General features: G+C 45.2%; 2 protein-coding genes across 6 annotated transcripts in view; one reads left to right on the top strand and one right to left on the bottom strand.

Moving 5' to 3' along the window:
- Positions 1–857, top strand: part of COPG2 (COPI coat complex subunit gamma 2) — a 116991-nt gene extending 116134 nt beyond the window's left edge. For all 4 annotated transcript variants that reach the window (XM_004741746.3, XM_004741744.3, XM_013050443.2 and 1 more), the window contains one exon: positions 251–857. In XM_004741746.3, the coding sequence (XP_004741803.1) occupies positions 251–381 (131 nt within the window). In that variant the 3' untranslated portion in view covers positions 382–857. The remainder of the gene's footprint in view (positions 1–250) is intronic.
- On the bottom strand, positions 764–19458 carry MEST. 2 transcript variants are annotated; one of them, XM_004741742.3, is made up of 12 exons: positions 19437–19458; positions 10473–10627; positions 8696–8775; positions 8229–8306; positions 7980–8116; positions 7764–7822; positions 6624–6664; positions 6003–6073; positions 5644–5745; positions 5018–5094; positions 2984–3047; positions 764–2065 (listed from the first exon to the last, which is right to left on the bottom strand). In XM_004741742.3, exons 2-12 carry the CDS (start codon positions 10624–10626, stop codon positions 1948–1950), a joined length of 981 nt encoding a protein of 326 aa, XP_004741799.1. In that variant the 5' UTR covers position 10627; positions 19437–19458; the 3' UTR covers positions 764–1947. The 2 variants fall into 2 exon arrangements, with proteins under 2 accessions (XP_004741799.1, XP_004741798.1); XM_004741741.3 differs by lacking the exon at positions 19437–19458 and adding an exon at positions 13879–14138.
- Positions 19459–20670: the final 1212 nt, after the last annotated feature.

Genomic DNA, 20670 nt, shown 5'->3' with positions numbered 1-20670 from the left:
ATACCAACGCCACCATTTACTGCCTCTGAGTACTCCAGACCAGTACTACTGAATACCTTCTATGTGCCTGGTATCATGAGAATACAAAAGATTAACATTTTGTACACAGGATTCAGTTCTCACCATAAACACAGATCTCTAGAAAAGCTAAACTAAAATAATAGAAAGGAAATGCAGGCAGAGCATGACGTATTTCATTATTCAGAGCTTGTTTTGAGTTCTAACCTAGTTTTCCTTGCTTTTCTCTCAGGTGTGTACAGAGGTGGCTATGACTTATTGGTGAGGTCCAGGCTGGCCTTAGCGGATGGAGTGACCATGCAGGTGACTGTCAGAAGCAAAGAGGGAACACCTGTAGATGTTATCTTAGCTTCTGTTGGATAAATTTTTACTGGACAAGATGATGTCAATGCATACTTCATTGTCAGTGGGCTTTTAGGCTAGTGGCATGAATTTCCCAGAATCATACTTTTAAAGATTAATGGCTTTGGAGAAGCAAATTAAATACTTGGCCCTGAGCCAGCAGATCAAGCAAATATCTGTCCTCGTGCATGTAAATTTTTTTTCCTTTTTTAAAAAATTATACTTGGTCAACTTTGGTATGACAGTACAGCTTTGGGTGATCTTGCAAATCAAATACTATCCTGTACCCCAGCTGCTTAAACCTCATTATAGTCTTTAATTTAATGTGCGTCTGAAAGCTCCTGACAATGTTGGAAAGCTTTTATCCCAGAGGGGTGGCGGGGGAGGGGAAGCGAGAGTCCACTTTTGTCAAAATTCATTTTTATTAATAGAAAATAAACACTTATTCCAGTTTCAGTTATACTTGAAGTTGCTAATAAAAAAAAAATCTAAAATAATCACTTAATTCTCCTGTTTCGACTAAGACAGTGAAGCTGTGGCTTAAAAAAAATTTCAGCACCGTTTGCTCATAGGTCTTTCAGAATTTGTTCTTAAAGTTTCTAGAACTTTCCTGTGTGGAAAGTACAGGAATTACTGAGCTACAAGAGGAAGTCTCTCTGAGACGACCAATGAGAAGTTAAGTTAAGCAGTCATCAGACAAGGAATCTCTGTATGTTCGGTAACCTGGACTATACAACGGTCCCCTCCCCTCCAGCTCAGGAGGGACATGCCTCAAAGCACTGAGGTATGAAGAGTCAGACTGTTATTCGCTGTCAGAATTAGCTAATAACAGTGTATCTCTGGCACAGATGCTACTGGTCCTTAGTATCCTGTGATTTTAGGAACTTCTGTAAATAGTCTGGATTTACTTCAATGTATTCAGAAATTAAACCTATTTAATAAGGTTCACTCCTCTGCCAGAGTATCTGCTGGTTTAGTATCCTTAAAAAATACATATAATACATGTAGGTAAATTGTAGTCTTAAAGTATACTTAGAATACTGCGTTATTCAAACCAAACCCTATTTTAAACAAAATGTCTATTAATAAAAGCAGCCGATGAAACGAAATCCCAAGTTATGACAAGGGAGACTCACTCTCACTTGAAGCTGTGTTGCTGAGAGAACTTAAGAACGCATGTGCCCTTACAGCCGTTCAAGGACAAGTCAGGAGACACCCTCTCCTCTGTCTTTACCATAGGACTCCGGTCAAGGATGGGCCCAAAATGAGCATTTCTAGATATTTCAGAAAAGTCCACAGAAGTGTTAAAAAGACTTTGAAGAAGTTCCTAATAGCGCAAAGGCAAGTCCATACACTCGCTCAGGTGTGAAAAGAACAGGAGGTGGACTGTTAGGGCCATCCTTAGCCGGAGCTTCTGTGGGCTTTTGACTATATGCTGATCACCAATGTGCGTCAGGTGGACTTTTGTGAGAGAATAGTGTTTGGTGGCCAAGACCTCTTTTGGGCATTTCTTCCTAAGTGGAATACACAACAGATAAGGGAGTGGGTTGGGGATGGGGGTAATACAGGGAAGCTACTCTTTCCAGCTCAGAAGGAGTTGATGAAGCCCATATATGCATTCAAGAAGCCCATGGGATCCTCTAGCTGTGGATAGTGGCTAATGTGGTCATCCAGAATCGACACTGTGGACCGCGGCAGCGTTTTCCTAGTGGAAGAGAACAGCATGGAGGTGAACTTGAGGCTGCAGGGAGGGGACGGATGCAAGCCAGTGGGCAGCCCCGGTAAAAGGCCCTTGCGGACATACCACACTGGAAGGAACCAACAAAGAGCTTATTCACCTTCTACTTTGGAACTGTATCTTAGGCAGATAAACTTGCCAATTCTATTTATGACATAAACAGACTCGTTCTTAAATGTTCATAATCCAACACACAACAAACTGAGCATTAACACTTTGCAACACCTGCCCAAGCAGGAGGACCTTCTAGCTCCTTAGAGAAGCATGAGGCATTAAACAAGTGGGCCACTCAGCAACTCACTGTCCAAATAAAGATAACAACAGACCTTCCTTAACCCTGGGAGGAGATGAGGGGAGGGCATTTTGCTTAAAATTAAATGCACACTATTTACTACTGGGTTGTTTCTGCTAGGCCACGTGAAGGTATGGGATGGTCTTATGTGACACAGTCAAGATTTCGTATTCCAACACCTTCTGAGTAAGTACCTAGAGAAACTATCAACCGATGAGAAGGCACTTTTCCACAGTGTACTCTTCTCAATCTCTCCTTGCGGTCTGCTGAGCTGAGGTGGAGGAGTTAGCTTTACGATCAGACTAAAGCAAACATTTCTTAAAATAGATCTACTTTCACTCCTTGGTTCACATGATAGCTTTTTCTTACCTGTACACCTACGAATATGTAGTAACCATGACAGTGAAAACATGCTGTGTAAATCAAGCCAACATATATATTTACATTTCTGAATGTAAGAAAATAAGATTCCCCAATTCATCCTTTTCTAACATGTTTCCTGGATGAACAGCCAGCAAGGGCAGAAACAGTGGCTATCCTGTTCACCACTGTCACCATGAGGAACAAAGCAAAGACCCCTGAGGGAGACTCACCTGTACAGCTCCAAAAACTCTGGATAGGGATTTACAGGATCCAATGGCCCATAGATAAAATGAACTAGGAAAGAGAAGAGGAATGAATTACTAAAGTGCTCACATCTATTCTCCTACCCTCAAAAAATACTTTCTCCAGTCTTATTGAGAAATAATTGCCATATATCACTATATGTAAATTTAAAGCATACAGTATGACAGTTTGGTTTATGTATATTGTGAAATGATTACCACCCAAAAGAAAGAAAAAAATTCTTGTACTGAGAACTCTTAGGATCTACTCTCTCAACTTGTTAGCTGTAGTGGTCATGTTGTCCATCACATCCCCAGTACCTGTAAGTACGGGGCTATATATTTTGACTACCTTCCTCCAGTTTCCCTCTCCCCTGACCCCTGGTAATCACAAATCTAATCTCTTTTCCTCTGAGTTGGGTGGGGTTTTTTAGATCCCACACAGAAGTGAGATCATATGGTATTTTTTTTTCTGACTTATCTCACTTAGCATAATGCCTGGTGGGCCCATCCATATTGTCACAAGTGGGAAGACTGCCTTTTTGTGGTTGAATAATACTCCACTGCAACGTGTGTGTGTGTGTGTGTGTGTGTGTGTGTGTATCTGTCTGTCTCTCTCTCACACAGCTTTTTTATCCATTCATTGACTGATGGGACACCTAGGCTGTTTCATGTCTTGGCTATCATAAACAATGCTATGAACAAGGGGGTGAGGACATCTTTTCAGGTTAGTGTTTTCACTTCCTTTGGATATAGTCCCAGAAATGGAGTCACTGGATCATATGGTTGTTCTATTTTTAATTTTTTGAGAATCTTCCATACTGTTTTCCATTGTGGCCATACCCATTTATAGTCCCACCACCAGGGTACCAAGGGTTCTCTTTTCTCCACATCTACACCAAAACTTCTCTCTTATCTTTTGAGTAATTTTTTAAGTAATATGCCATTCTAACAAATGTAAGGTGATATCTCGTTGTGGTTTTAATTTGCATTTCCCTAAGGGTCAGTGATGTTGAACTTTTTTCATGTACCTGATTGGCCTTTCCTATATCTTCTTTGCAGTAAATATCTATTCATGGCCTTTGCCCAGTTTTTAATTGGCTTGGGTTTTTTTGCTATTGAGTATATGAATTCTTCCTATATTTTGGACATTAACTCCTTATCAGATGTATGGCTTGCAAATAATTTTCTCATTTGTTGATGGTTTCTTTGACTGTACAGAGCTTTCTTAGGTTGATGTAGTCCCACTGATTTATGCTAGAAAACCCAGCTTCTTTCAAATAAGAAGGTTATAAGGAGCTTCTGGGAATAAGCCAACAGTCCATTTGGGACAGTTCTCCTATATACATACACTCATTCCCTCCCCTCCAGCTCCTCTGTGCCTGAACCCAAAGGACTAAGTCTCACTCCATATTCTCTTCCTATAAATCCAGGATACTGTCATCATTTAGGTCTCTCTCCAGTTACAGCTGGCCACTGACATTTTAAATCAGCCACTAATTTCTGGAGCACTACTATGTCTGGGACACAGCACTGATTTTTTTTTTCTTTTTAAATCTATAAGATTAAAGAGACAAATGAGCAGAAACCACCTACAGCCTCTCGATTAGTCATAGAAACCACGTTCTGTCCCACCCAGCAGTTCAGCCTGTAACATGGCAGCCACGGCCACCGCACCACGCCACAGCCGCTCCGGCCCCCACTCCTGACACGGACCCCAGCTACCCTGGCGGCAGCAGCTGTTTCAGATCCTCCCTCTACAACGCGTGTCCAGATTTGCAGAGTAGGGCTGCCAGATTAAATAAAAGATGCCCAGTTAAATTTGAATTTCATATAAGTAATGATTTTTTTAAGTATAAATATGTCAAAATATTACAAAGCACATACTTCTTCTAAAATATTTGTTGTTTATCTGAAATTCCAATTTAGCTGTGTGTCTCATATTTTTATTTGCTAAATCTGGCGATTACTTTCGCCCTATGGTCCCTCAGTCCTATCAAGATGTAAGGTAGAGATACTCACTGGGAATAGTTACAGAAGCAAGAGCTCCCACCCAGCGTCTTCTAAACTTCTTCCTCTGGTTGATGTACTGTAAGAGACTATAGGACAGCCAAGTCAGCAAGAGGAGAACAAGAAATCTTTAGTGTTACAGGAATGCAAAGGCATCCTAAAACGAAAGCTGCTACATTCTCATTGGGACCAAGTCGAGAGCATTCTTTGTGTAAGACTGAGAGCTGTCCTCCTCGGTCCCTGTTGCTACGGAAAAGACATGAAAAAGAAAGAGACATGCATTTTTAAGAGGTGACTAGGCTCCTTTCACGACCACGATTAGACATCTTGAGGCATTTAATATTCACAAAAAGCCCAAAGTAGGATGTGCCAAAGTCCATCGGCTAGTTAGAAACTGAATGAGCATTAGAATTTAAAGCTGTTTATCTAAACGTTTTGTGCCACATGGCTTACACTGATGGCTCACTCGCCATTTTCAATTTCTTTCTTCTTAGAACAGTGCGTGACTTCTTGGTTTGCCTCACAGGTCAGAGAGAGGGAATAAGCCAGCAAGGAACAAAGCAAGCAATACTCCACCTATCCCCACTTCCTCCCAAAAAAGAGCTTCCCTGGAAACCAAAGCGAAGTGTTATTCTTACCTGTCGATTACTAAGTTCCCATCGTTGTTGCGAATCCCTGCCCACATGTCCCACAGCTCACTCTCAGAGGGGCGGGTGTACGGCCCAAAGACTGGGGTGAGACTGAAAGAGCCCGAGAGAGCAGGAAGACACATGTGAGAAGTGAGAAGAATCCAGAATGTCAAATATGACTGGAACCTCACAGGTCATACAGTCTGACCCTTAACTGATTTATGAATTCCTTCTACTACTTCCCTGGCAAGTGGCCAACAACTTTGTTTTAAAGTATCAAACCCTAGGATTTGGCCCAGAATTTTAATGGCAACTTTTCACTACATTGTTCCCAGGCTATAGCGAATCAGTCTCTGACAATGACTTACCCTCGGGAGAACACAAAGAAGTTCATCAGTCGAGTGAGAATGGGTGACAACATGCCTCCATCTTTGAGAAGCTGTAGGTGAAGAAGTAAAGATGTTAGAGAAAAAAAAAACCACTAACCAGAATAAAAGTTTTATATTAGGAACTAAAAAAGGACTTTAGTCAAAATGTCCCGCTACTGAAATGTTTGTTTATTGGCCTTTTTTGTTTTTTATTTATTGGTTTTGTTTGTTTTGCCTACCCATTCTCTCACAAAGACAAAACCTATTTGTAATTCCCTTTAAGATTACATTTCTACACTAAATCCCTAAGCCTTCTAACTGATTTATTCAACGTTAGGGTCTGATCTGTTCAGCCACCGTGCTAATGGCACAGATCTCTAGATAGCTGTATTTCTCTAAGTAGCTGTTGATTTCTTACTCTCAGAAATGAGGCTTTACCTAGAGGCTGCTTGGGTTTTATCAGCCTAAGAAGGAAGAAACTACCTTTATTAATGTAAGTTCCTGAGGAGAGCATTTTCACTATGGCCCATTACAGCAGGTATGGCCCTTATGTAGGTCCTAGCATTATTCATGTTGGTATAAATCTTAAAAACTAAAGATTTTGTGACCAGAGTAGCCAACCTTTTGGAGAAGGAGAGGACGGTGAGTCTCAGGAAATATACCTATAGGAGAAAAAGAGACTTATGCTAGTCATTTACCAACAACCGTAGGCCAAACATGGGTCCATTACTGGAGACTACCCCACCTTTGGGGTCATCACTGCCAGAAACAGGATTACCAGTAAAACTTAGTTCTGTCATCTAATTACTTCTCCAAGGAATTCTGTTTAATAGGTCAAATTCTGTCCCACTGGGACTAACTTCCCCACGATCAGAGTAGAGAAACGGGAAAGATAATGTCGGTGCCCGTCCTTAATGCTGATGACTAAACCTTAACTCCCCCTGGCCTTTCTAACCATTCCTCAGGGCACCCAGTATCATTAATGGTTTGGGCTACAAAAGAAACCACCCATTTTTTCAGGGACTGCGGGTCCCTGGGCAGGGTTGGGGGAGAAACGAGAGTTTTTCCTTTTCCATTTTTCTCTGGAGTCAATGGGAAAAGGCCCTGAGCACTGCTGATAAAGGGATAGACTCCTGCCCCCATCTGCCCTTATGGTATTCAGGAGACATGTGCATTATTCATGGATTTATACGCTATGCTCCATGGCACACAAAGAAAAAGAAATCCCTCCTAAAGGTCTAATCAGAGGCTCAATAATTTCTACCTAAAACCTGGCACTGCCACCAATTAAGTTTCTGCAGCAAATTACAGGAGTACCCGAAGCCCCTGCGGCCTCATCACGATTGTTTGCTGATCCAGTGCGGCTGCTGCAGATCTTGCCAAACGTCACCGGCCCTCCTCACTCCCGAGCGCGGTGCGCGGTGCTCGCTGGACCGCCCCGTCCACCTTGCTAAGCGATGCTTTTACAAAGAAGCCCTTAGCTCTATAACACGGCTTTTTATGAACTGTATGTTGATATGATCCATTTCTTTTATAATCCTATTCATTTTATTTTCTGTATTTAAAAACGTTATTTTGAGAAGGGGGCAATAAATCTCATTAGGCCACCTAAGTAGTTCATGGCACAAAAAGGTCAAGGGCCTCTGGTTTAATTGTGTCTGCCTGCAGTCTCATCAGATTCCCATTTAGACGTTGAGGTGGTATCTTCTTGTGGCCCTTCGCGGCTACACCTCACTCTCCACCCACCATCACGGCAGTTACCTCCGTTTGACAGACAGAGACTCTTTATGGTAAGCCGACCGGATCGATTCTGCTTGAACCTAGAACAGGTGAGGGAAACACAGCTGAGTGGACATAACACCAATCCAGCAGCTGAAGACAAACTCCCAAGAGGGAAAAGGGCTAGAACGAAACTTCTCCCAACATCTCAAGCCAATGCGACCCGTGAATGGTGCTGAAGTTTATGACCTCACTGACCTATAGAGCAGCTCCTGAGCAACGATGTCTCCGTAATCATGAGACAGAAGGTTGATCCTGCGGTTCTGGAGCCCCAAGTGCCGCAGAAGTGCCTCCACGATGCTGGCCTGCTCAAATATGGAGTAGTGATGCGGTCTCTAAGGAGAAGGCGGCCCAGACATACAGGAGGAAGTCATGAGTGCAGAGCCTCTGCCAGCCAGACCCACTCCCTCCCCCACCCAACACTGGTCCCATCCAGATGCTGCTTACTGGTTTGTCACTGAAGCCAAAGCCCAAGAAATCAAGCGCGATCACTCGATGAAACCTCAGGGTCAGACCTTCCCAAATCTACAAGAAAGAAAGAGATGATCTGGCTTCTGTGATCCTGCGCCTCCTCTCCTCCGGCCTACAGCACAGGAATTTCATTCCGATCTTGGCTTAGCAAACGGACTTTGATAAAGGGAAAATCTTGTGCAAGTACCACAGGCCCTCAGATGATCCTCTTCGTTTATTCCTAATCTCTACCGAGGGGAAATCTCCAGCATTTTTAACTTGGCAATGATCCTTCCCAGATCACCAGAGTTTTTACTGCCTTACATTAAACGAGAAACAGCTCTACACTTGATCCTATTTCATTAGGCAATTCAAATACAGAAGAACCTTCCAGTGCTAAAAAAAAGAAATCCTTGATTTTGGATTTTTAAAGAAAGTAGGATCTAGAAATCTGATTTTATTACCTTGTACCAATCATAGCTGGATGTTGGAAAGCCATGTAAAAGCACAACTATCTCAGGACTTCCAACCACACCCACAGAGTCTGGGAAGAAGGAAAGAAATGAGTTAGGCTGACTGCCTATAAAAATAACCTTGAAAATCTTAAACTCTAAGTAAGCTAGTATAAGGACAAGAAACCCTGACTAAATTAATGAAATAAAAATAAATTCCTTTTTAAAACAGAAGCTTACTGCTTTAGGTAAAAACAGGCATTGGATTATTTTCTTTTGTATCTTAAAAACTTGTAAACAACACATTTTATATGAAAATGCTGGAAGGCAGTCTGCTTCATTTCACCTATATTTTTTTTAAGTATTTCTCCATCTTTTCCTTTTTTCTGTATTATCAATATGTAAGTTGTTTTTCACAGTAAAAAGTAACCTTGTGAAGTTAAAAGTATACAATGACAACATAAACACTACAGATTCTTTGTACCTTATCATTAAGGGCCTCGCAAAAATTTTCTAAAATATAGATGGCAACACTTCCTCAACCTGCTGGACACCTTAGTTTGCCCTGTTTGTCCGGCACCTTCATTTCTTCCAGGGGAAAGCCAATCCAGTATCAAAAGCATCATGTTCAAACTATTAACAATTCTAACAAGCAAAGGATTAAGCAGTATAGACTTGGACATTTTTTAATGCAGAAACATTTTAAATTAGCTAAACATTTAAACAGTAAAATGCCTTGCTTGTAGCATTAGATTAAAAGTGGCACATTCATACATCCTGCCAGGGGCATGAGATTTGGTAAGGTTTGCAAAAATAATTTCATTGGAACCAATTTTAAAATATTTTCTTGAGAATCCATGCAAATAAAATCATTCCATTGACAAATAGTGTAGTTTGAAAAAATATGGAACAAATAAACATATACACGAAGATATCCCTTACTATTAACTATTAGTTAACTATTTAAAACATGAAAAAACTAGAAACAACTCAATGACCAATATAAAGAAAAGTAAATACTTACTTAGTTGAATATAGCAAATGAGAGGAGGTCAGGAGCAATAATGAAAAACGGTTTATGACAAACATTTTTCGTTATTGCTCTTGACCCCCGCCCAAAAGAGATCTTTTCCAGTCTCGTTTCAGTTTCTTTACCTATAAGATGGGGTTAATGGCACCCATCTTCAAGTACTGTTGAAGTAAAGATATTTAATCTTAAAGATAGTAACAAAGGTTGAATACATAATTCAATGACTAACATCTGGTAATTACTTGATAAGTAGCAGTTATAATAATTATCATTAGCAAGTTGATCTATACAAAGGTATAAGGCTTAAAATCACATTTAGTTATGCATATAACAAATACACTTTATAGAAAACAATAAAATGAAATCAGGGATGGAGGGAAACAGAGCGAGCAGTAGGGCTAGCCGTTGAACACTAGGGGCGCTCAAAAGAGAAAACTGCTATCTATCAATACAAATGAGGCTATGAAGAGAAAATCGTACTGAAAAGTCAGCTCTACAGATACCGGAATCTACAGATACCGGAATCTCCATTCCATTGCTCCCACCCAGCTACCCCTATCAGTTTCCTTTGACTTTCCCTGCTATGGAGTTTTTAAGGGGAATTAACTGCTTCCTTCAAGCACACTACACTGAAAAAGAGGATTCTTCCCCCCTCCCTCCCTTGAGTGGCAACGAGACCAATAGAAACAAAGTGAGTACCTCAGTGGGACTCACAGAACCTATGATACACGCAGGGTGCTCCAACAGTCCTCTTCTTACCTTGGTAGAAGATGCGCAGTCCCTTGTAGGTGAAAAATTTGCCCGAGGACTTCCAAGAGTGAAGAGCGGGAGAAAGCTGGGGAGGGGGGATATGCAGATAGGCCGCCAGCAGGGGCACGGCCAACAGCCCCACCTGAACCCACCACTCCCTCATCCTGTAAGACAATCAGAGACCTGGGGTAAGCAGTCAGATGACGCTGTACATGCTTTGACAAGCCCCAAATTGGTAAAATGGGGTGGGAAATTTCTGTCCCATGCCATGGCAGAAAGTTTACCAAGAATGCAGAAAGTATACCTCTCCCCGCAATGCAGTCACCATACCTGCTCACCATTCTAATTTTAAGGAAAAAATATATTACTTTAATATATCATCTTCCCCCTCTCCTTCCCACTTTAATCCCTTGGCACACACACACCCCCCCCCCACTGTGCTTTTCCTAAAACCTGAAGAGGTTTTTACGTAAAGCAAAAGGAAGTTAAGTACTCTGCATCTTTTTGTTGGCTTTTATCAAAGCTTCCCCAGGAAAGATTTCCTTCCCATTTATTCTAAAAGCTCTATCACCCACCCACCAGCACCCCCCTCAAGTAAAATGTTAAATATATATAGATATACATATGTAGTTTTCCACTAATGTTTAAAATAGCATCACATGTTCTTAAACAGAGCCATTTTTGATTTTTTAGTATTTATCAACTCTCTGACCCCAGTGAAGCCCCAGTTGGTACTACTCCCTGTGTCTGTGCTGAGAAACTGCTCCAGGTAAACAGTCTGTAGGAAGCTAGGTAGGCTGTGTATTTCGCCATAAGCAGCTTTGTCATGACCCACAATATCTAATCTCTTGAGAGGTCAGGGCAGCAGGTTATATTTCTGCTTTTCTTAGACTCTGAGGTAGCTCTCATTTATTTAATTTGTTAGAACTGGTACCCCCCACACACACATACTGCAAACCCCTCAAAAAAAAATGAGTCAGAGCTCATATCCAACACCTGAAAATTGCTTTTGCCTTTGGAAGGAAAGCACTGGTTTGCATACCCAACCTTCTCATGCCCAGAACTTCTAAGTCAGTCTATCCACAATGAGGAGTGCTAAACAGGAATCAGAGACAGTTCCCTCTGTTTCTAGTTTGACTGCTAATAGTCCCATAGTCAGCAGAGAAAGAATTATCAATACAATGGAAGTTCTCTAAAATAACCAGAATGGAAACACCTTCTAAAATGAAAATCTAGCCATAAATCAGGGAAATGAATTGTTACAGCCATGGCAGCAGTGGCTGTGTGTACACACCCTTCCACCATCTTGCCTGTGATCTGGCCACAATCTCTATCCATCATAAACTAATAAAAAAAAAATTTTTTTTTTTAACTCTAAAACAAGTAAGACTGTGGTCCCACAGGGGCCAAATCACCAGTGCCTTAAAGACTCTGAGCAGCACTGCCTATTTTTTTTTGCATCACCAGGGAAGTCTTTTTTTTCCCCCCCCTTCCTCCAAAGCAGCTGTCCAGAAAACACACCCAATGATTTGGTTGTATCTTTCAAGTTAATATTACAAATGATTCCCTAAAATGCCCCCCAAACATCATCATATCACCATTTTTACCCCACAACAGCAGCAGGCTACATCCCAGTATCTACTTGAAAAATGAGATGACAGAAAGTATCAGGTTTGGATATCATTAGCTATCATATGTCCTGTACTTCAGCTCCTACATTTGCACGTTCACATTTCATCACTCCTTCCCCAACCCCCCCCCCCCCCCCCGCTTTTCCTCTCATTCATTCAGGGGTTCCAGCGGAGGAATATCTGCAATGACTCAGCAGAGAGCCAGGGAGGGGCTACGAGAGGAGCGGGCAGAAGGAGGCTCCCTGCAAGAGGGGTGGGGGGGGAGTTGGGGGGATGGAGGGAGGGGGATTGGAGTGGAAGGTGAGCGATGGGGGGATGGAGAAGGGTTGGAGGGTGGGGGTGGGGAGGGAAGTGGGGGGGAAGAGGGGGAGGAGCGGAGGGTGGGGTGGGCAACGACTGTGCATTTTCCACTCCTGGACACCCCCACCCTCTATACCTTCCTTCTCTTTCACTCCTCTAAAGAAAAGAGGCAACCTTTCAGGAAGCCGTTTTCTAGTTTAATTACTCGGTAAAAATGTTCCTAACGACATTTTGGGATTTTTAGTAGGGAAGCAATCTGGTAGTCAGTAGCCGAAAGGGATTAATCATTTTTTGACCAAAATCTCCATTACTTGACGAGCCACAAGTCAAGACTATAAATTCAGCAAACCCAAGTAACAAACGTTCTGGAAATTAATCAACCCTTCCAAGCCTTGATTTCTTCGTCTCGTCAAGAGGAAAAAATACATTTAATATCACCAAACCTGCCACCTTCCAGCGTCGGGTGAGGCTGTGAACTACTTTGTAAATCATTGCAAACAATTCATGTGTAACATTATGACAGTTTGATCACATCATCATTCTCACTTAGCGTCTCATTACCGAAATCTGAAAAATACTTACGCCTCGGTGATATGGTACTGCAAGTTCTAGTCACACCTATGCAGTAACTCGCGCCACAGCGATACCAGGGTCTTCAAATCCTAAATCGCGCCACAGCGATACCCGCGTCTACAAATCTTAAATTGCGCCACAGCAATACCACGGTCTCGAAATTCTAAACCGTGCCAAGATGATGTGGAGGGTCTAGAAACCCAAAGTCACGCCAGGGAAATGCTGGGGTCTAAAAATCTTAAATCACACCAAAGCGTCACCAGCGTCTAGAAATTCTAAATCGCGCCTGAGCGATGCCGGGTCTAAAATTCTAAGTTGCATCCGAGCGGTATCAAAATCTAGAAACCCTAAATCGTGCCAGGGTGATGCCGGGGTCTAAAAATCCCAAACTGTGCCAAGGCGAAGATGGGGTCTAAAAATCTTAAATCGCACTAGGGCAACGCCGCGGTCTAGAAATCCTAAGTCGCGCCAGGGCGAAGCCGCGATCTAGAAATCTTAAGTCGCGCCAGGGTGAAGCCGCGATCTAGAAATCTTGAAGTGCGCTAGGACGATACGAGGGTCTAAAAATCCTAAATTCCGCCATGGCGACACAGGGGTCTAAAAATCCTAAGTCGCATCAGAGCGATACCAGGGTACATAAATATCAAATCTGGGAGATCTCCAGCTCCATATTCCACTGCGTGCAAGAGTGACATCCCCTCCCAAGTAAGCGGATAGGGCTCAGAGGGCAGGCAGGTGCTCCCCCCCCCACCCCAAACCCCGGGTGGGGGTTTTCCCTCCACTGCGGGAGTCGCGGTCCAGCAGCCCTGGCACGGACACACAGAGTCCCCACCAGCTAGCCTGCACCCACCCTCTCCCAGACGGCGGCTTGGAGCCAGCCACACCCCCTCGCGCCTGCCACACGCACCCACCTGCGGAGGCGATCTCGGCGTACCATGGCCGCGTCTTATCCCATGCCGCCCGGCACACGGTTTGGAGCACCGCGCGCCGCAGCTCCCGCAGCAGGGCAGGCCGGCCGGCAGCCGGGCACAGCCTACAGCCTGCGAGGGCGGCAGCGGCCGCGGCAAGCAGCGAGCAGCCACCCGGGCGTGCGCTGCGGCACTGCGCGAGATGCGACTGCCGCAGAGGAAGCACCAAGATGTGCTGGTTGCCGCGGCAGTGCCGAGCGAGTGGGCACCGACTTTTAGAGCCCACCCGCGCTCCGCCCCTGGCCCGCCCACCGCGCCGCAGTGCCCCTCCCGCCACAGCCACCGCCCCTCCCCGCGGCCCCTCCCCTCAGCCCGGCCGCCACAGCAGGGATGGAGCATCCTTCTCACAGCAGCACCTCTAGGGGGCACCTTTAGAGTTGTCGACCCCCGCCAGCACCCCACTGCTCCCTCACAGGCCCCCCCAACCCTGAGCTCTGGGTTCTGCTGAGTTAACACTGCAGGAAAAGACCACAGATCCCGAAATCCCAACACACACCCCAACCACAGACCACCGCCCACAGTCCCCCCCAACCCCAGAGGTGGCCACTCGACCTCAGGTGCAGGGGCTCAGAGCGGCCAAATGTGGTTACCTGCTCTCAGTCTGCACCACGCCCGAGGCATGGGTTCTGAACTAGGCGAGTACCCAGTACAAAGCAGCGGTCCTCAAGTGCCCAACACCTCTTAAGTCCCTAACTATGGCACCTATGTCCAGCCAAATGGCTAGGGAACAATAAGCTCTGCTGGGGCTACTACCAATCTCATCGGCTGATTCGGGGTACAGCGGCTAGGAAGCAAGAAGGGCAAAACTTGGGGGAAAAGTCTGGATTTTCCCTCTCAACCACGGCCATGACCACGGCGCCAGCACGTCTCCTTTGCAGCAGCACTACGTGGCCCGCATGCCAGAGCCCCGCCGCAGCCCTCTCGCGCGTATCGGGCCAGAAAAAATGATATTCACAATTATGAGACGAAAACTCCCCCTTTTTTAGATGTACGATTGAATCACAATGCAAGGGCCCCAGCGGTACAGGAAAGAGGGAAGGAATTTCCTTCTTCAGCTATAATCCTTTAAAAGGCATATATTACGCCTTTGAAAAGAAAAGTAGAGAGAATCACAGTGTCTACGTTCGTTTTCTGGCTATAAACTTAAACTGATGAATGCGCGCGCGGGATGCAAGCGAGCCAGGCAGCCCAAGCAGTGCCGGCTCCCTCCAGCGGGGGCGCTGCAGGCCTCTCCTTCCACTCAGACCCGCCAGCCCGGGCCATTCCGCAGCCCAGAGCACAGGCAAGCATGAATCGCAAAAGGCCAGTCCAGCGGAGCCCACCCAAGGCCGCCCAGCACCTAACATTGCACTGGGAGGTAAGGGCCACCAACCAGACACAGGAGAACCCACCACTTATGAGCTGTCATCAAAACGGGTGGCGCAATCCAGGGTACACTTCTGGTGTCCGATGAACAAGGTCGTGAAAGGAACGATTTTTTTAAGCACCTACAATGAGCTAAGAGCCGGGGATACAAAGACGAATGAGAAATGGCCCCTGCCCCAGAACAAGATGCTGACCATCCGGTGGGGAAGACGGACAAGAACTGACGCCGCTTAAATTTTCTCTTTAATTTCCTGGCAACATTCTGTGACAGGTTGGCCCCCTCCCCCTAACATCTAAGGCCCTCAAAGGCCGAGCCCAAGTATTATTCACCTTTTGTATCCCCAGAGCCCGCCACAGTGCCAGCCACAAAGCAGGCCCCTAATAAATACTGCATGAATAAGTACAAGAATTTGAGGGGCGCACAGGGGAGGAAGTAATTAAGGGGAGGGGGGGAGGGTTGTCTTGAATGATGAATAGACATTTACCGGAGAGACAAAGAGTATTCCAACCAGAGGGGACGGCATTTGCAACCGGAGGCGCAGGACTGCGCAACCTTTGGGGAAAACTGGAAGTCCTCGGGTCCAGCGCCGGCAGGCAAAAAATTAGGCTACAACGAGTATTTCATCCTAAGGAGTTTGGAATTTGTCCTAAAGAAAATGAGAAGCCACAGATGGATGTAAACCCTTTATGGACTCAAATGGTTACTTACCAAAATATAAATTACTCCCTTTAACAGTAGAAGATTACCTATTTTAACTAACTACCACCTTTTAAGGACTGAATTAATTACTTAGCAAAATTCAAATCAGTCCTCTCAACAGAGTAAAGGTTTTCCCATTTTAATTAAAACAATAGTAACAACCTTTGCATTATTTTTTCCCCCGTACTTGTTGTCAGTGAGTCCCACGGATTCCATACTTTCATTCTCACCACACCAGGAATACCAGCACCCAAGATGAAGGCAGTTAGATATTTAACCGACTGGGCACTTACAAAGGATCTTATTCTGAGAGCCTTAGAACGAGTGGACACATAGGAGAAACTGCTAGGGGGAGGCATGGAGAGGGGACCAAGGAAGCTTTTGAAAACAACAGGAATTCTAAGTCAGGCGCTCAAGAGAAACAGAGTGGCTAGAAAAAACTTCCTTGGAGAAGGAGGAATTAAGGGTCGAGGACTTCAAACCCAGAACTTGCTTAGGCGACAAAAACATTTCTGTTCGGAAGACCCTCCACTGCAGAGGCAAAAGAGTCTTAACAATGCAGAAGATACTATGAGAGGTCGGCTTCGCTAAAGCCGGGAATTTGCTTTTCCAAAGTCGAGAGGACTAGCTAGCAAATAATGCCCAGGAACCAGAGGGTTAATGAATTTCTAAATGTGGAATTCTAAATTCCTAAATGTGCCTGCCTTACTTCCAGAAAGAAGCTTCCTCCACCCTGGGAGAATCTAGCCTAAGGTATAAAATAGTCCAAGCGCCTGAGAAAACATGCAACCATACATAAATCCAAAGTCTGCCTCCGGCTTGCTCTCAGTACACTCTTTCAGTTCTTGGATACAGAAAACATAATCCACAGACATCCGACTTGCTGGGCAGTGCATTCCCTCGACCAGCAGCTTATCGGACACTCCTGTCACATTCCAATTCTAAGATGGTCCCCCATAATAAGACCTCGGATTTGTGCAAAAATTAGTGTCGGAAGCTCAGCATTCATTGTGCAACAGCGGTATGAGATCAGTGGGGCTGGTACCATACGTTTGATCATCATATTTTTTCTAACCCCGGTGTGAGACCCATACTATGACAAGCACAAGGATATTTCTGAAGATGATGAGACAGAACTGGGACCGCCACTCTGAAGAGCCATCTATAATTATTGATTCAAATAAATGGAAGAAGTTCAACATGGGAGAAATTAGGCTGAACAGCTGCACATGTTAGAGACTTGGGGCTTTAGGGGACAGGGAGCCAATGTGATATGGCTCCAAAAATGCCATTGTAGACTGCAGAATGTCATTAGAGAAGCACCGGGAATAAATTAACCCTACTCTATTTTGCTAGTCAGAATTCACCGAAAGTATTTTATTCTGTTTTACAAAGCAATTTAAGAGACACATAAACAGGAATTTGTTCAGGGATCACCTAAAAATGCATTGCAAATTATGTCACTGAAGGTATAACCGCTCTCATATTTTAAGCATGGATCTTCACCAATTTATCCCTAATCCTTACAATAACTCAGCAAGAGGACTATTTTCATCCACATTTACAGAGAAAGATACAGCAGCTCAGAGCACTGAGTGTTAGTATGTAAAGGACTAGCAACTGAACACAGATGTGTCTGGCTCCAAAGCTGGCGTTCTTTCCACTACCCCACACTGCCTCCCTGTTTAAAATAACTGGGCATGTTTAGCTGGAAGAAAAGAAGCCTTGTGGTGTACGTGGAAGAAGGAAATGTGTTAGCAGTCCTCAAATATTTGTGGAAGCAGCATTAGACATTTTATTCTGTATGGCTCCAATGAGTGCAAATTGTAGAGAAACAGATGTCGATTCAACATAAAGAATTTTCCAACAGTCAGGTCTGTCTGGAGAGACTGAGTGGGCTCAGCCATTTTGGGACGTGACAAGTCCCCCGTCATGAGGGGCTGGGTAACCCTGTGGCAGGTATGCAAGCTCTGAAGAATGCACGAATGACCTTAAAGGTCTTTTCCCATCTGACAGAAACTAAGGATCAGAGAGGTACTGGAACTTGGCCAGGGTGACCCCTCTACCTAAGGGTCAAATCCAGAACTAGGTCTTCCCTGGGTTCCTCAGCCCACAACTCTTTGTACAACATGACGTTTCATGCTGAGGGCAAGAAAAATTGAAATCATCAATACAATCACACAAATCTCCCTCTCAGCCAAATTTAATTAATATATCCCAAAAGTGACTGGTGTTTTCCTCTTCAGGCTCATTTTTGGGTGAAAGTCTTTGACTGAAGAAAGTTCAAAAGATGTGTGGTAGAGAAGCAAAAGGTGAATAATCCATTAACCAGATAAAATGAACCTAAGTGACCGAGAGCTGTTTCTATTGATTATAGTGTCACTTGGCCCCCCGTGTATCTTCACACACCCTCTACGTTACTGCGCAGGTCCCATAATCCCACACCCAGTCCTATCCCACTGATCCGTACCTATAGCACACCTTACACACTCACACAGGTAAGATAAATAGATTGGAGGATTCGAAATAAAATTTGTCTCTTGCATTTTGATAGCTCTTTGCCTTTCACATATATTATCTCATCTGATGCTCACCACAGTGCTCTAAGGAAAACAGCTACTTTCTTTCAGACAGACAAGCAATTTCCTAGATGCCTGGGGAAGAGAGGAGACCGTACACAACTCGCTTAAAAATAAATAAGTAAACAACCTCCTTTCCACATTAGATTATTCCTCCAGCCTGGATGAGTCAACCCAGAAGCAGGTGTTTCGCTTTTGCTCGATTGCTATCCTCACCTCACACCTTCTCCAGCTGTCCTCCCCGACCGCGCCCTCCAGTGCCCCCACCCACGCTACTCCTGCGGCGCTGCCTCCCGAGTCCCCGTTACTACCACACTCCCCTGGCACCCTCCTCGCCCGCGAGTGGCTCCAACTCCCAGGGCAAACTACCCTCCCTGCGCCGTGTGGCCGCGTCGCCGCACCCCCACACCCGCCGAGGCCCCTGTGGCTGCCACATCCCTGGCCACGACCACTACGGCTATCCCAGCGTGGGAAGGCACAGCCTCCCAGACACGCGAGTCCCGGTTCCGTGGAGGGCGGTCAAGCCGACTAAGGGGAGTCACGCCGAGGGCGAGGGTTAGGGGACTTTTGTGTTCTCGTCCGACCCCAAGGTTCTGGGAGATGACGACCGAGGACCTCGCCCACGTGGCCCTCGTGTGGCGCGCACACCTCGTGCAGCCACCCACGAACCCCAGCGCGGTCCTGCACGCCCCCAGCATATCGTCACGCCCTCCTGGGCCACTATCATCACTCCAAGCCTGGTCCCCAGGATGTGTGGGTGCTCCACGCACACTATCCACATTCCCCAAGTGTGGCTACACCCGCTCTTCGGGGGGTCTGTGAGGGTTAGGGTCACTTCTCCCCCGCCCGTCTCTTACCTGACTCAGGTAAGACCTGGGCTACAACACTCCATGTTTGGGGAAAACGGTTGCGCATGCGCTTCCTGCGGCCAGAAGTACTGGGCCTCACCCCAGTCCCCAGGGAAGCCCAGCCAAGCCACTGAATACCCGGCTCTGGGCTAGAGCGTCGCCCCTCCGTGCACCGGCCCGTCGCCCCCAACCCAACCTGTGCAGCCGCCTTCTCCCTGCCGGGCGTCAGCGCCACCTATTGCAAAGGGTATGAAATGGCAGTCTGTGTCTTGGAGAAGAATCTGATGGATTGGATAAATGAGAATAAAATTTTATACGGCCTCATCTTTTATGTGATAAACTGAAGGCCAAAGAACAGATATTTGGGTAGTTGTTAACTTTGTAGAGATCTTTGGTGTGTCTTCTATATCTCAGCCAGTCATAGTCCCTAACGACTCGTAGTACCCTAAAGGCTCCCCAGTCTACATCTCCAGTCCTGTCCTCTACCCCCAAATTCTAGATGCATATATTTGCCTGCCTTGTGTTCATCTTGCCATGAATGGTGCACACACATCTAATATTCAACAAGGGCGAAGTTAAATTCACTGTCCTTTCTCCATGTCCTCCTTCCCACACTATCATGACTTCCTAAGAACCTGTGCTTCCTTCTCTACTCTCTATCTTGGTTAATGACATTACCATCTATTCCAGTCTCCCAACACAGAATCCCCGTGATGTAATGGAATGAGGCTAAAGAGCCTGGCAACTATGGGTGTAGATGCAAGTTCCTTCCTTCCCCCTCCTATCCATCTTACCTCCCAAGTGTCTCTTAAATTCATCTGGCTCCCCTCTGTTCCCACTACTGTTTGTCCTTATTCAGGTCTCATTATCACTCACCTGGACTACAGCCTTCTAATTAGTTTCCAGGTCTCCACCATCACATCTTTCTAATCCATCATTCACGCACCTGCCAGTGATTTTTCTTAAAACGCTTTCCTGCCTCCCTATTGCCAATGTTAAATTCAAACTCTCTGACTTGGCATGCAAAACGCGAATCCTTCCTCTAGAATCTTCTTTCTTATCATTTCCACCTGTCCCACACCCCAAACCTTCCCAAAACTTGTACTTCCTCCCAAACACCGTGGGTTTCCTTTCTCCCTGTTCTCCATGCACACATATTCTTTTCCCTTACGAAATATATTCTTCCCCACTTTGCTACCTAAAAAGTTCATTCATCAAAACTCAACTTAGGGGGCACCTGGGT

This window comes from Mustela putorius, unplaced genomic scaffold, assembly GCF_011764305.1.
Source record: "Mustela putorius furo isolate JIRA1106 unplaced genomic scaffold, ASM1176430v1.1 tig00003845_pilon_pilon_pilon, whole genome shotgun sequence".
NCBI lineage: Eukaryota > Metazoa > Chordata > Mammalia > Carnivora > Mustelidae > Mustela > Mustela putorius.
This window is presented reverse-complemented; position numbering and strand designations above follow the sequence as displayed.